At 32.4% G+C, this 14,641-nt stretch overlaps 2 protein-coding genes across 2 annotated transcripts in view; both read right to left on the reverse strand.

Moving 5' to 3' along the window:
* Nucleotides 1–189, reverse strand: part of LOC132597900 (leucine-rich repeat and IQ domain-containing protein 1-like) — an 81,258-nt gene extending 81,069 nt beyond the window's left edge. Inside the window, exon 1 of the mRNA XM_060305557.1 lies at nt 91–189. The gene's annotated coding sequence lies outside the window, so the exon portion shown is untranslated. The remainder of the gene's footprint in view (nt 1–90) is intronic.
* A 7,770-nt stretch (nt 190–7,959) lies between these two features.
* LOC115853078 (leucine-rich repeat and IQ domain-containing protein 1) overlaps nt 7,960–14,641 on the reverse strand; it is a 123,419-nt gene continuing 116,737 nt past the window's right edge. Inside the window, exons 19-21 of the mRNA XM_030856461.2 lie at nt 9,468–9,557; nt 8,697–8,818; nt 7,960–8,199 (exon numbers count right to left, since the gene is read on the reverse strand). Coding sequence (XP_030712321.2) covers nt 8,061–8,199; nt 8,697–8,818; nt 9,468–9,557 — 351 coding nt within the window. The 3' untranslated portion in view covers nt 7,960–8,060. The remainder of the gene's footprint in view (nt 8,200–8,696; nt 8,819–9,467; nt 9,558–14,641) is intronic.

The following is a 14,641-nucleotide window of genomic DNA, read 5'->3' on the forward strand; positions in this document are numbered from 1 at the left end:
ATTTTAGGGCTAATGAGGACTTTTAAAATTTGCTTTAAATACAATTTTCCATCTTTTTTACTTTTCTATATATCTGTGATTAAATCATACCTTCAAAGTAGCCATCTCTTTGTGGCTGTGCTTTCTTTGGTGATTTTGTATCAGATACTTTATTTTCATTGTTTTTGAATAATGCTAGGCGCACAGTGGGATCTAGACAAAATGAGAAAAATAAGAAAAAGCTCAGCTCTGGTTTTTTCCTTCTCTGAAATCGCTATACATTTTTTTTACAATAATATTAAAAATAATAGCCATTCTATAAAATTCTGTGAAATTGATTATGATGTTATTTTAAAAAGCTTTATAATATGAAAAAGTAACCAACATTTATATATTCTTGGTTATCTGATTAAGCATAGCCAATACTTTATACACAGGGCAGAAATACTAATAATTAGAAAAAATTTACATTTAAATTTTCCAGTTATGGCATCATCTTTTTACTTACAGAGTTGTTTTACTGTTTATTATTTTAGCTCCTTTGTTAAATTCCTGATATTTCTGCTGGAATAAGGTAAATCTTTCATAAATACATGTAGATAAAATCTATTGTTACAGGAAAAACCATATACCCTACTTTTTAAATTTTTTAAACTCTAAGGAGCTAAGATATAGGAGATGGAAGCAAGACAAGTAATGAGATAAGAAACAGATAAAATATAATTCTCAATAGTTTTAAAGATAAATGAATGATTTTTTGTTTGCCTTGCTGTATATTTTACATAATGAAGATGTATAAATTCTAAGTATTTTTTATAGCCAAGAGAATTCTGAATTTATTAATTTTACAAAATAAATAGAATAATTGTAAATGTAGGGCCCTATTATTTTTTATTGATAATAAATGGTTCTATGAAATATGAAATTAGGGAGTTAGTGTAGTTGAATTAAGACAAAAGGTTTTTGCTTGTTGAAGAACTGTAAGAAAAGAAAATAGTGAAATAAGTAACAGGGAGTAGAATAAGGAGTGGAAAGTTCTGCATTTAAAGTAGGTTAATATATCTACTGACATTGTACGACATTGTATGTCAATGACACCTCAATAAAAAAATTAATGAAGTAGGTTAACATAAAACCACAATTCAGGGCAGCATACATTTTATTAATATCTTACATCATTTTGCAAAAAGAGACTTTAAGAATCTTCGATTACTATCTTGTGCAAAAGAAGTGAATACGCTAAATGAAAAAATAAGATTTAAAATATAAAACCCAAGTTACATATTTTAATTAAATGCTAAAGTAGCACGTTTTTTAGAACGTGAATTGCAGATGAGTATCTGCAGAGTTATTTCTCAAGCATGAGCATACTGAAGATTTCCATTAGTCTTCCAGTAACAATTTACCCTTGCTAAGCATGATTTATTTACATGTTTCAGAGAGATTATATATTTCAGATTAGGAAAGATATTGGTCAATATTTGGATACATCTCATAATTATAAGTGGCCTAAGGTATTATAAGAGTTGGGTGCTTCTATATGAATTCAATATGAATTATCAATAAGAATAATAAAAAAAACCTCTGTCTATATATTTAATTGAATAAGAAGTATTATATATCACTTAAGTCATTTACAAAAAAAAAAAAAAAAAACGACATGTGAACAAGAGCATTAGTCAGTCAGGGAAAGCAGATTATCATGGGTTTACATACTCTATGATACCTTATTATATATAACCTGCTGATCTTTCTACACATTCTCCTGACCTTCTTGCCTTTTTATTTGAGCTATGTATTTCCTGAGCAAAAATATTACAATTCGACAGACGTGGGTTAGGTCCAAACTCCAACTTTTACTAGTTGTATGATTCTGGACAAATTGGTCTCACCCTCTGCCTCCGTTTTTGTCCAATAATGCTGACTTTGAAATATTACTGTGAGAATTAATGAGATAATGTGTGTAAAGCAGCAAGACATAAGTGTAGGTGCTCAATAAAGGGCAGCTAGTAAGCATATAATTAAAACATAAACAACAATGATATTTCCAACTTATTATATTCTTGGAAAAGATCTTAAATCATTGCTATTTGAATAAGGTGGGACATATAGGAAATAGATGCATCCATAACTGACTTCATTTTGTTCAGTATAGCACATGAAATAAAAGCAATGGATCTTTTATAAGTTCTTTGGCACTCCTTTGGGCAAATAACAATCTCTCTATGACTTGATTTCTTAATATGTAAAACATGGATAATGACAGCCCTTTCCTCACACTATTATCATGATTAAATAATTTAACACATACAAAATATTTAGAAGAGTTGTCTAGCTCAATTTACTCAATAAAATCATTTTATTCATCAAGAGCACATAAAGTGTGCTACATTTTCAATCTTTGTATTTCAAAACATTCTGATTGCATCACCTTAAACTGATTAAAAACAAATTAATTCAAACTGCTAAGGAATAATAATAAGGAATAATGATAAGAAGCAAAAAATATAGTAATTCTAGATGGGAAAAAAATCACTTGATTCTGATAGTACCCAAAAAGACCACCATGAATGATACTACTGTTACCCTCAAAAAATACACAATCAAGTAAGAAAGCCAGGATATAAGGCTATTGTAAAGAGCATTACAAAGTCATTTAAATCTACTCCTCAGCAATCATCAATGGCAGGTCAATGTTGTTGTTTTTTAAATTTTTTATCTCCCAGTACGACTTGCTCAGTATCTGGAAAATAGGTTTTAAATACACCTTTATCGTATAGTTAAAGAAACCCATAAGTAAGCTGACTTTCCATTATGTATGTGGCTCTGTACTCAACACTTTCTATCCATTACCTCATTTAAGTAACAATTTTATTTAGGCATTATAATATCCTTAAAATTATTCCATCCCCTGTGCAATCTGTTTACAGTTTCTATAAACCTAATCTTAGCTCACTGGTTTATCTTATTCTCATTAACGACATACGTGAAAATCTGGTTCTTATCCATTTTCTGTATGTGCCATGTAGAGCAGTGCTGTAAAATAAGTTTTATGCTAAGATTGAATGACTTCATTTTTATAAGGAGTATTATTTACTAATTTAAATTTGCCTTCTCAAATATAAACATATATTTAAATGACTATAAAATACACACAGTCATACACATACACAGGGTCAAATGTCTTTAGTGACTTTTAGCTAACCTACAGTTGATTTGGTTAAGAGTTATTTACTGAACATCTACCATGGTATTAGGTTCAGGGAATTTGGTGGGGAACAAGTGGAGACTGGGTCCTCCAGGATCTTAGTATTCAAATAAGTTTTATTATTGTTTTGTTCAGAGCACAACAAAGTAACATTTGATCAAAATTCTTTTAAGTTCCTTTTGGGAATCACTAAGGTAAACAAAATAAACCAGCAATAAACTTCATTTTGTCACAGTTTTGTCTAAGCTGTTCCCTTCTGATCCTTCCTTAACATTTCTTAATTACCTTATCATTTTGCAACCCGATCTCTTTGCTATAGCCCATGAACTGTTTAATTCACATTAAGGAGTTAGCTTTATTTTCTACCTGGCTTAATTCTTGGCTATAACTAAATGTTGCTAACACAGTCTCAAGTTTTTTTCTTCAGTGAAATAAACTCAGCAAATATTTATTGAATGCTTAACATGTACTTGAAACTGTGCTAGGTGTTACTAACAGCTGCAAGATGATTCTAATCCCTAGTGGTGGCTCTACATTTATAACAAAATTAACCTTGTCTGCCTCATCCTGATCTTTCTTTCTTCTAACTATGAAATTTGAAATTTGGCATGCATAAATATTATAAATGTTGGAAAGCCACGTTATGTCTTCATCCTTATATTCTTAGCCCTTAAACATCTTACCATCTGCTCTCCACCAAAATCCCTGTACTCAAAACCTGTCCCCTCTCAGGAGTGCTCCACATCAAAACCACTCACTCACTCTCTTTCTCCATCTGGCTCATCTCAGTCTTGCTACCAATTATGCTCGCTATCTTTAGGATATTGACCCTCGGGTTTTCAACAACCCAGCAACTCTCACCTTACACATGATGTTCTTCACTGCAGTACTAAACTCTGAACTTCCCTGCTAAATTCCAACCCAGATCACCAGATTCTGAAATTACTGCTGTGCATGATGCAACAGTAAAAACAAAAAGACAAACAAAAATCCACAAACACAAGACCAGTCATTACTTGCTCACACTTATGTCCATCATGAGGGAAGTAGCAATGACTTACTAGGAATAACAATAATTAGAAGCCAAAACCAAACTAAGTAAATCATGGTAACTCCTCACAATTTTAGATTCCATCCTGTGGCTTCTAATTAATTCCTCCTCCCCCTCCCTCTCCCCCTCCTCTCTCTTCTGTTTAAAGCAGATGACCTCATTTATCCTAATGGAAGTCATCAATACTGAGTGTCCTCTGATGGCTGCCCACACTGTTGCTTTCTCAGCCCCTTGCTTCTTCATTAATCAGCAACCTCAGTGGTATTCTTCCTCTATCTGCAACTTTCTTCAAATAACTAACCCCCTACCTTCTGCCCTATTTTCACTCTCACCTTAAATCAAATGTTGTTGACTCATATCCCTTGGCTAAATAACTATATGTACAAGACAGAAACAGGAAATATTATTAAGAGCTCGCTACTGAGCAAGTTGCTCTAAGGTTTTTCATGGCATGAAATTTTAATTAAAGCTTCCACACTTCGTGCATTTATGCCCCACCTCCACGAGGATTAGTGCTTTGTTAGGTTTTAGGGATTCCATTTAATTTTCTATTCTCTGACTGCCCCACTTGACATCCTCCCTACCCACGCAGAGCTGGTTAGTCTCCAACAGTTTTACGAAAAATGTTGCCCTCTGGTGGCTTGAAATTTTCAACTTGGCAAGTTGTGCATGTAAGATATATACACATATATGTATATTTGAAAATTACTTGTAAATTTTTAAAGTATTTAACAGAATTTAAGTACCTAAAAATCATTTAAATTTATTAGTGAGTAATAAAAGTTTAAAATTATGGCCATTATTTTAGGCAGATTCAAATAAGTTAACAGCATAACACAAATTGATTGCATTAATACTAGAAAATTCTTTATTCTGTAAGAAGAAAGACGGAGTTACCGAGTCTTAAATGATTTGCTCACATATACGAAATGACATAAATTCTACATCATCAACCTACTAAAGATTAAAGTATCATAATTGTAGAGGATCCCACTGATTTTCTTTTTCATCTTTAATCTTACCTTGACTATTTCTATTCTGTGTATATGTTGTGAAGGGGGAGCAGAGAAAAAGAGTGAGGAGGATTTAAAGGTCATCATTAAATTTTACACTTCAGAATTCAAATTTTAAAAAAATTGCTTTTATTTCATCAATCTAATACTATTTTGATAAAACAGAAGCAAAACAAAAGCTTAATGTAAAGACACAAAACCTCACACAGTAATAAGAATGCAATTTGGTTTACAATCATGTAATTAAAGTAAATAACCCCATAAAAATTATAGAGTTGCCATTTTGGATTTTTACCTAACAGGTCATGCTTTTTTTTTTTTATTTTTTTAACATCTTTATTGGAGTATAATTGCTTTACAATGGTGTGTTAGTTTCTGCTTTATAACAAAGTGAATCAGTTATACATATACATATGTTCCCATATTTCTTCCCTCTTGGGAGGGAGGGAGATGCAAGAGGGAAGAGATAACAGGTCATGCTTAATGACCACTGTCAAAATGTTAAATTTAAGATGTGGTTGTTAACTTGGATGTCCTTTTTCATTTGTTACCCTACCATGCCCCCTTGTGACAGATAAAAAGAGGTTTAATTTTTGCTTCATAATAATTATGTCTAATTTTTGGCCATTAAAGCAATGACTTTTATGTATGAGCATATATTCCTTATTAAACTTTTTCTAAAAAATATTATTTACTATGCTGATCAATTAAAAATGTACTCAACCTAAAAAAAACCCTTCAGTTACATGAATTAGCAAGAAACACCTATATATTTCCAGAGACAGATTCCAACAAGATAAAAGTTTCCTTACTTTCACTATCACAGACATTGCAAACGCTGTAAATATCTAAGAAATTAGATCTTGAACATAAATAAATAATAATTATTTGTTGAACGTTGGCTGAATCAGTTCTTAAGCCACTTCTGGTATTTGAACTTGCCCCAGGAGTTTCAGTAACTTTTATTTTTCTCAAAACATTGATTTAAACATTGTTTTTGATACTGTTGAAAATAAGTAGAAATATATATCAAAGCAATATAACATTATCAAACTACCCCGATTTACTGAATTCCACTTCCCTGGAACTGAGAGTCTCATCTTCATTAAGGGTTTGGGGTTGTATTTCCCTGGGAAACCACCACAGAGCCCTGATGAATTTAGTAGGAGTTTACAAGAGTACAGGAGGCATAAAGCAAGTTGACAAACAGAGCACATATTTACATTTTCTCTAAAAATGCTTAAAATTTCAATATTTTAAAGTTGACAAACGTTTAGTACACAACAAAAAACATTATAGTTATCTCAAAAAGATAAAAGGGAAAATTAAGATATCACTAATATAATGCCAAAAAAGGAAAGTTGAACATTTAGGAATATAAAACTGAGTCATCAGTAATTTATCAATGGCTATAGTAAGTGCTGTGCCAACAAATAACAGTTATTACTTAGAAACCAACAGTACCTTGGTTATTTTTATTTCTGTTTTTAAAAATTAAATATACAAATTTCTTACAATTCTATGATTGAACTGATTAAAATAATAGAAAAATTAATAAAGATAAAAATTAATCTGAGTGCTTCTTTGTATGCTGATATAAGCTAGAACTATAGGATAAATATAGATTCTTTGCTCTTCTCAGGAGTAATGTTACTTTTATGGAAACATTTCACTGACATTAAGATCTTTATAAAAGAAACTGATGAGTGAGAGAAACTCAAAACAGATTTTAAAAAAAAAGTCATGTTACTTATATTGAGTCTATGAGTCCATGAGTAAATATAAAGTTTTAAGTAAATGTAAAGTTATATGAAATATACAAATAATTTTAAATTGTTTTAATTATGGTTATAAATTCATAGCAACCAATTTCATGCTCTGACATCTATAAATTACTCCACATATTAAGTAATTTTAATAAAATGATTAGAGGTGTCCAAAGAAAGACAAATGATTTGAATAGCCTGGCAAATGGAATAGAAGAAAAGATGCCTTTGAACATTTCACAAGTTCAGCATAATCACAAAAGATATACACTGTGCTCCTTTTCCAAAGTGTCAAGTTGTGAAGTCTTCATAGCTGATATTCATGGAACTGATGAATTTATAGAAATAATTTACTGAATAATCAAGCAATTTAAAAACACACAAAGGAATAATCACACGAAGCAGACGCTCTTTAGAATCAACATTTGCTGAGATTAACCAGCTTCGAAACCAATTACAGCATAATTCTCAGTGCACAATAGATAGAATAATCAATAGCCAAGTAGCTAAGGAACAGGGCAAAAGTGAAAATAGCATTTAAGAGTATAATAAATCATTAAATGTAATATCATAATTTTCTCTAAGTTTTCTTGTTCTTTTTTTATGGAATTATTACCTTGGACATTCTTATATCTGTGCATTTCATTTCTATTCTCATTAAATACAATTTGCTAAAAAATAGTTTAAAAGATTTTATCTTTAATGTCAGATACATAGTTTTGCAAAGATCATTGATTACCCACCTAATTTTTTCCTTAATTTCTTTGATTTCATTTTCTGTGCTCTCTTCAGCATTTGCTGAGCAGTAGAAATATCCTTAAAGCCCCTATTAAAAGATTACATTTAATAAAGCCAAAAAATCCCCAGACTATATTTATATATGCACATACATATAAACACACATATCTGAATTATATCATACACAAACAAATTTGAATTCCCATTTAAGAATCTGTAATTTAACAGAGGTATGGTTTCTTAAAAACTAATAAAGGTATTCTTGAAATCTTGAAAAATATCTGCTTTGGATATTTAAAAATTTCTCAATTTCTTAATAGTTTAGTGTAAAACAGACCGACCACATACCATTCTTCTGAAATTTTTTCTTCTTTTTCAGATTTTAGCAAACTCTTTCTGCTGGTCTTTGATTCAGGTGTCCTGGATAAGGTTCTATTTTCTGAACTAGCAATAAGAAAAAACCACACTTAACTGAATCAACACAAGTATATCAGCACTTTTTAAAACTACAAGCTGTTTATGTTGTCTCAAACTCGGAAATAAAATACATTTAAGTTACAGAAAAACTTTATCTTGAAAAGTAATAAAAGTCTGCCATTAATTTAAAATGTTTACATTTCAATTACTTGAAGCATATTTCAATCCTTTCGTTGAAAGAAACACAGCATTGGAATTTTTATTCTAACCCTTATCTCTACCTATATTGCAATGTTTAAAAGTTCACTTGTTTACAACAGTTAACATTATTTCACTGACACTTAAGTTTTGTGTTTGCTTTAATAAACTTACATCACACATATTACTTACACTGAAAACTCCATAAAATCATTACATTTTTAACAAATTCATACCTCTTTTCATCATCTTACTACTTTTGTAAAGAGTATAATATTCTTGTCATTCATTAGAGGTTGATCCTCTAAAACAGCAATTTAGCTTACCTGCTATTAAACTGTGTGTGTTCCGATGAAAACAAATTTTCTTTCTCATTACACAGCCATGCTTGAGCTGGATGACTTGGTAAATTAAGTGAAGTATCATCAGATTTTAAGGTTCTAGAGAACTTATCAGAAAAAAATGTACATAAGTATAAAATAAATTGAAAAACATCTAGCATGTGTATTGTATTACTTTACATGCATATTACTGAGTAGCCTAAGAAAAACTCACATAAAAATTAAAAATTATAATCAAATGAAATTTATGGAATATACATACAAATGTCCTTTGTTGTAGTCATGAGAGATATGCTTTTGGTATAGTTTGCATATACAGAATGATTAATTGCAAAGATCATGAAAAAAATTCAGAAAACAAAAACTTCAAAGATTATCAAATAAATAACAGATATTGCAGTCCATTGACCTCTGACTGAGAATCTTCAGCTGTTGCCCTTTTAATGCATATTTTTGTATTTTTAAAGTGCTGTCAACTAGTGATTTTATGCAGCTGAAGCATATCTTTTTTTTTTTTTTTTTTTTGCTACTGTGAAATAAAGTGTTGAAAGAAATCCAAAATAAAGAAAAAAATCAGGAGCAAATGAAAGAAAAGCTACATGAAAAATTACATCTGGGGATGAGGAGGAAGTCAGAGGCTTCTAAAAGTAATTGTGTTTTTCAAGTCAATAAATTGTATTATTAATCACTGCAGCAGAGCATAACCTTAAGAAATGAGCAAAGATCGAGCACTAAGAGGTTTCCATGACATGTTACCTTTGGCCAGTGCAGCTGGTTTGGAAGAAGCAGTGTTTGTGAAGGGAAGCGGGTGGAATCTAAAGCAAGCCATTCCTTCTCTAAGGCAGCCTGCACAAATAATAACATTAATGTACATAATTTAGTTTGCATAACTTTTACAAAGATTCTTTTAAATTGTCTTATATACTACACATGTTAAGAAAGTATTTCAGCATTTTTATTTAGAGGAAAATCTGCTACTTGCTCACTCTGTGAGATGTTATGTATCTGTTTAATGCAAACATTCTAAAAAATGGGATAAGATTTTTCATCCCCAAGTGGAATAAAGTAAAGCCTTGAGTACTCACATGCTCTAAAAAATGAGACGTGCAGATTGTTCAGTGTATTTAACTGTTTGAGAACTATGACTCTGAGCCAACTCTAGATGTAACTGAGGGAAGTAATCCTTTAGCTCTTTATTATGCAAAATATAATATTTTCCATCAAACCTCACCATCAAAAATTTATAGTATTTTAACATATTAGTATCAATTTTCTGTAAATACTATCTGTAAGATAGCTTTTACTTAACTTTAGTTCAACATTTCACGAATTTTCTGAATAGATGGAAAAAAGAATTTTGTGGCAATATACAGAACATGGTTCCTGATATTATATTCTCTAGTTCAAGAGTTTGAATGATAAAAATATAAACTTAAATTTTGAAATGATCTTAAGTCACTTCACTCTTCATCTTACAACATCTTTATTCCATTTATGTAATTTCCAAATTTATCGTTCTACAATGGAAATATATTAGCTATGCTCGTGTTGTATAATTTAGGGTATAATTATCTAAATTTTATTCACTTGGATTATTTAATATGGTTTAAATAATATTCTGTGGTTCTATAATTGTTTTTGAATCTTTAAGAAAAAAGGATGATCATAATACCAATGAACTTGTTTTTTAAAAGTTTCTAAAATGATCAAACATATTTATGTTTTAAAAACTGGAATGACTATAAACTGAGAAGACCTAAATGCAACTTTCCACTTATACAGCTTCAGTGCTTCTTGACTATCTCTTGAAAAACTATTGGAAAGGCAAGCCTAAGACATCTTGACTACAGGCCAACAGCGCAATGACAGACCATTACTTACAGCATTTAGTCTTAGGAAACCTAATCAGATTCACGTTATTTGAATATCTATGTAAAAAGGATACAGTTGTGCACCAGTACATTGTCCAGTTCCTTCTAGACAGAGATCATTAACATATATATCACAGTTATATACCAGTTATATCTGGTTTAAGAATATATAACTGGTTTAAGAAGAGCTATTTAATGCAAAATTGCAAACAGTATGGAGGGCTCAGATTTCTAAATTCTTTCTTTTGTATGACAAATAAAGGAAAATTCATATTTATGCCAGGAAAGATCAAGGCCCAAGGCATATCAGCTATCACTAAATTAGTATTCTTACTCTGTAAAATTGCTAAAATGAAGAGAAGATGTGGAGACAATATTATGAAAGGCAATGTGCCAGAGGATTCTGGGAAGATGGTGGGGTAGGGAGCACCAGGAACCTGTCTCCCAACCTAGACAACAACTAAACTGGCAGAATCTGTCTAGTGTAACCATTTTGGAACTCTAGAGTCTATTGAAGGCTTGTGATGTCCTGGGGAAGATTTGGATGGTAAATTGTGGTTAATTTTGGTAAATGTCAGCCCTTAGCACAGTTGCAGCTATCTATCCTCCATTCCCCAGCCCCAAGGCAGGCAGCTATTCATGCGTTTTAGAAGTACCTTGCACACAGTTTGCAGGAGCCAGGGTGGACAATGAGGACACTGTCTTCCAAAGATTGGAGATCTGTACTCTGACCGTTGAGTGTTGCTTCTGATCTCAGAGGTACAAAGAAGTGAGTGGCACCTCCCCTATTGTTGTAAGGCTATTTACCCCACCTACTAAGTGATTTCCAGAGGATTTAAAGGGCAGGTGTTCTTCCCCCAACTCCTCCCCTCTTCATTTTCCTCTTTTTCCTTTTTTGGGAAACAAACACTAAGGACTAGAATATTCATTTTAAAAAAGACTAGGATATGGGGCTTCGCTGGTGGCGCAGTGGTTGAGAGTCCGCCTGCCAATGCAGGGGACACGAGTTCGTGCCCTGGTCCGGGAGGATCCCACATGCTGCAGAGTGGCTGGGCCTGTGAGCCTAGCCACTGAACCTGTGTGTCCAGAGTCTGTGCTCCGCAACAGGAGAAGCCACAACAGTGAGAGGCCCGCGTACCACAAAAAAAAAAAAAAAAAAAAAAAAAAAGACTAGGATATTCAAAAGCATCTGCACATATGGGGGAAAGTCAGTACACATGCCCAGGGGAAGGCACAGGCTTAGAAAAGAAATAAGAAGACCTTGAGTTTACAACTCAGGCTGATCCTTGGTGCAGACGCAGCCTAAAATAATAAAAACAAAAACAATAAAAACAAAAGCAAAAAACCTGGCAAACACTGGGGAAGAGAGAGAATCTTATTTCCACAGTTACCACATTATTAGATTCAATGTCTAACTTTAAATAAAAATCACAAGGCATACAAAGAAGCAGGAAAATTTACAGCCCATTCAAAGGAAAGAAATCAACCAAAACTATGCCTAAAAAAGACCTCATGGCAGATTTACTAGACAAAGACTTTAAAGTAACTGTCTTAAATATGTTCAAAGAACTAAAAGAAGGGAGAAAATGATCTATGAACAAAGTGGAAATATCAATAAAGAGATAGAAAACCTGAAAAGAAACCAAGAAGAAATTTTGAAGCTGAAAAGTATAATAACTGAAAAGAAAAATTCACTGGTAGGATTCACTAGAGGGATCTGCCTCTGAGTAGGCAGATAAAGGAATGAGTGAACTTGAAGATATAGCAATGGAATTATCAAATCTAAAGAACAGAAAGAAAAAAGATTGAATAAAAATGAACAGAACCTAAAGGTCCTGTGAGACACCATCAAATGTACCAATATATTCATCATGGGAGTCAGAGGAGAAGAAAGAAAAAAACGGGCAGAGAGAATATTTGAAGAAATAATGACTAAAAGTTTCCCCAATTCAATAATAGACCTGAATATAAACATCCAAGGAGCTCAAAGATCTCAAAGTAAGATGAACTCAGAGAGCCCCACACCAAGACACATTATAATCAAACTTTCAAAAGACAAAGACAAAGAGAGAATCTTGAAAGGAGCAAGTAAGAAGCAACTTGTCATGTACAAGGAATCCTCAAGATTATCAGCAATTTCTCATCAGCATCCTTGACATCCAGAAGGCAGTGGGCTAATATATTCGAAGTGCTGAAAGAAAAAAAAACAAACTGCCAATCAAGAATCCTATATCTGGCAAAACTGTCCTTAGATTTGAGGAAGAACTGAAGACACTCCCAGATAAACAAAAGCTGAGAGAATTCATTACCATTAGATCTGGCCTGAAAATAATGCTAAAGAGAGTTCTGCAGGTTGAAGTGGCAGGATACTAGGCAGCAATTAAAAGGCATATGAAGAAATAAAGATCTCAGTAACTACATGGGAAATTATAAAAGCTAATATTATTGTAACAACAGTTTGTTCACTCCACTTTTTAAGATACTAATACATTTAAAAACAAACAATTCTCAGTTTAAAAGCTAGTATTATTGAAAGTTTGGTTTGTAACTCCACATGATTTAAAATACTAGTCTATTTAGAGAAATTATTAGTCTATGTTTGGAGCACACAATGTATAAAGATGCAATTTTGTGACATCAACAACTGAAAGGGGTGGAGATGTAGCTATAAAGGAGAATAATTCATGGATGCTACTGAAGTTAAGCTGGTGTAAATGCAAATTAAGGTGTTTATAACATTAGGATATTAAGGGAGAATGAAGAGTTATTGTTTAACAGGTATATAGTTTCAGTTTTGTAAGATAAGAGTTCTGGATATGCATGGTGGTGACGGTAGCACAACTTTATGAATATACTTAATACCAGTGAATGCACACTTAGAAATGGTTAAGATGGTAAATTTTATGTTATGTGTACTTTCCCACAATGAAAAAATTGGAAGAGAATTTTTTTTTTTTTTTTTTTTTTTTTTTGCGGTACGAGGTCCTCTCACTGCCGTGGCCCCTCCCGCTGCGGAGCACAGGCCCCGGACACGCAGGCTCAGCGGCCACGACTCACGGGCCCAGCCGCTCCACGGCACGTGGGATCCTCCTGGGCCAGGGCACGAACCCGCGCCCCCCGCACCGGCAGGCAGACTCCCAACCACTGCGCCACCAGGGAAGCCCCGAAGAGAAATTTTAAAAGTAATATGCTATCTGAGGAGTGACTGTGGAAAAGGACTAGTAATGCCAGGCAAGGAGTCTGACTTATGCACTAGTTTTTATATAAACAAACAACTTTTTTTTTCTTAAACACCTGCCAAACCACCTCTTTTTATACTCTCTGGGACTCCAGCTGTTTTCTTTCTGCAGCAGGACAAGGTCCCACAAAGCACAGTGATTTCTTTGCTGTATCATATAGATGATGATGGAGGTTTCTTCCTTGGAAAAGCTACATGAAGTTTGAGGAAAAATATTAGTTCTTTAAATTAACATCTAAAAGTGCAGAAAACTTTGAAAATACTTTTTCTTGGTTTTCAATATAAGGTCACAAACTTTTGTTAGATTCCAGAACAATTCTTTTTTTTAATTAATTTTTTTGGGGGTATAGTTGCTTTACAATGTTGTTAGCTGATTCCAGAACCACTGTCTCTTGGAAATTTCTAGAGACATAAATAGAAGGTTTAATATAAAATGCTAAAGATACTTTCAGTAATTACATAATCTCAACCAAAAATGTTACCAAGACTACTGATTTATATGAGTTCAAGCTTATTAATATCAACTATATTTGGCAGTACCTAGTATGTTGAGGAAAAAAAATCTCAAAATGTCAGGAGGAATTGGCCAAGATTATAAATATACTACTGTTTAAAAAAATGTATATTAATATATCATGCTTACTACTGGACATTTATACAAATTTCAATTATTGCTTAAGAAAACCTTCTGTTAACTTACAACTGAGAATTTGGAAAGCTTTCTGTTTATTAGAAGACTATTATCAAATTTACTTACACATTAAAAATAAACTTGAACTTAGATAAATTTGTAACTGTGTACTCATAATTGAACATTTGAA

Source organism: Globicephala melas, chromosome 10 (genome assembly GCF_963455315.2).
Source record: "Globicephala melas chromosome 10, mGloMel1.2, whole genome shotgun sequence".
Taxonomy (NCBI): Eukaryota; Metazoa; Chordata; class Mammalia; order Artiodactyla; family Delphinidae; genus Globicephala; species Globicephala melas.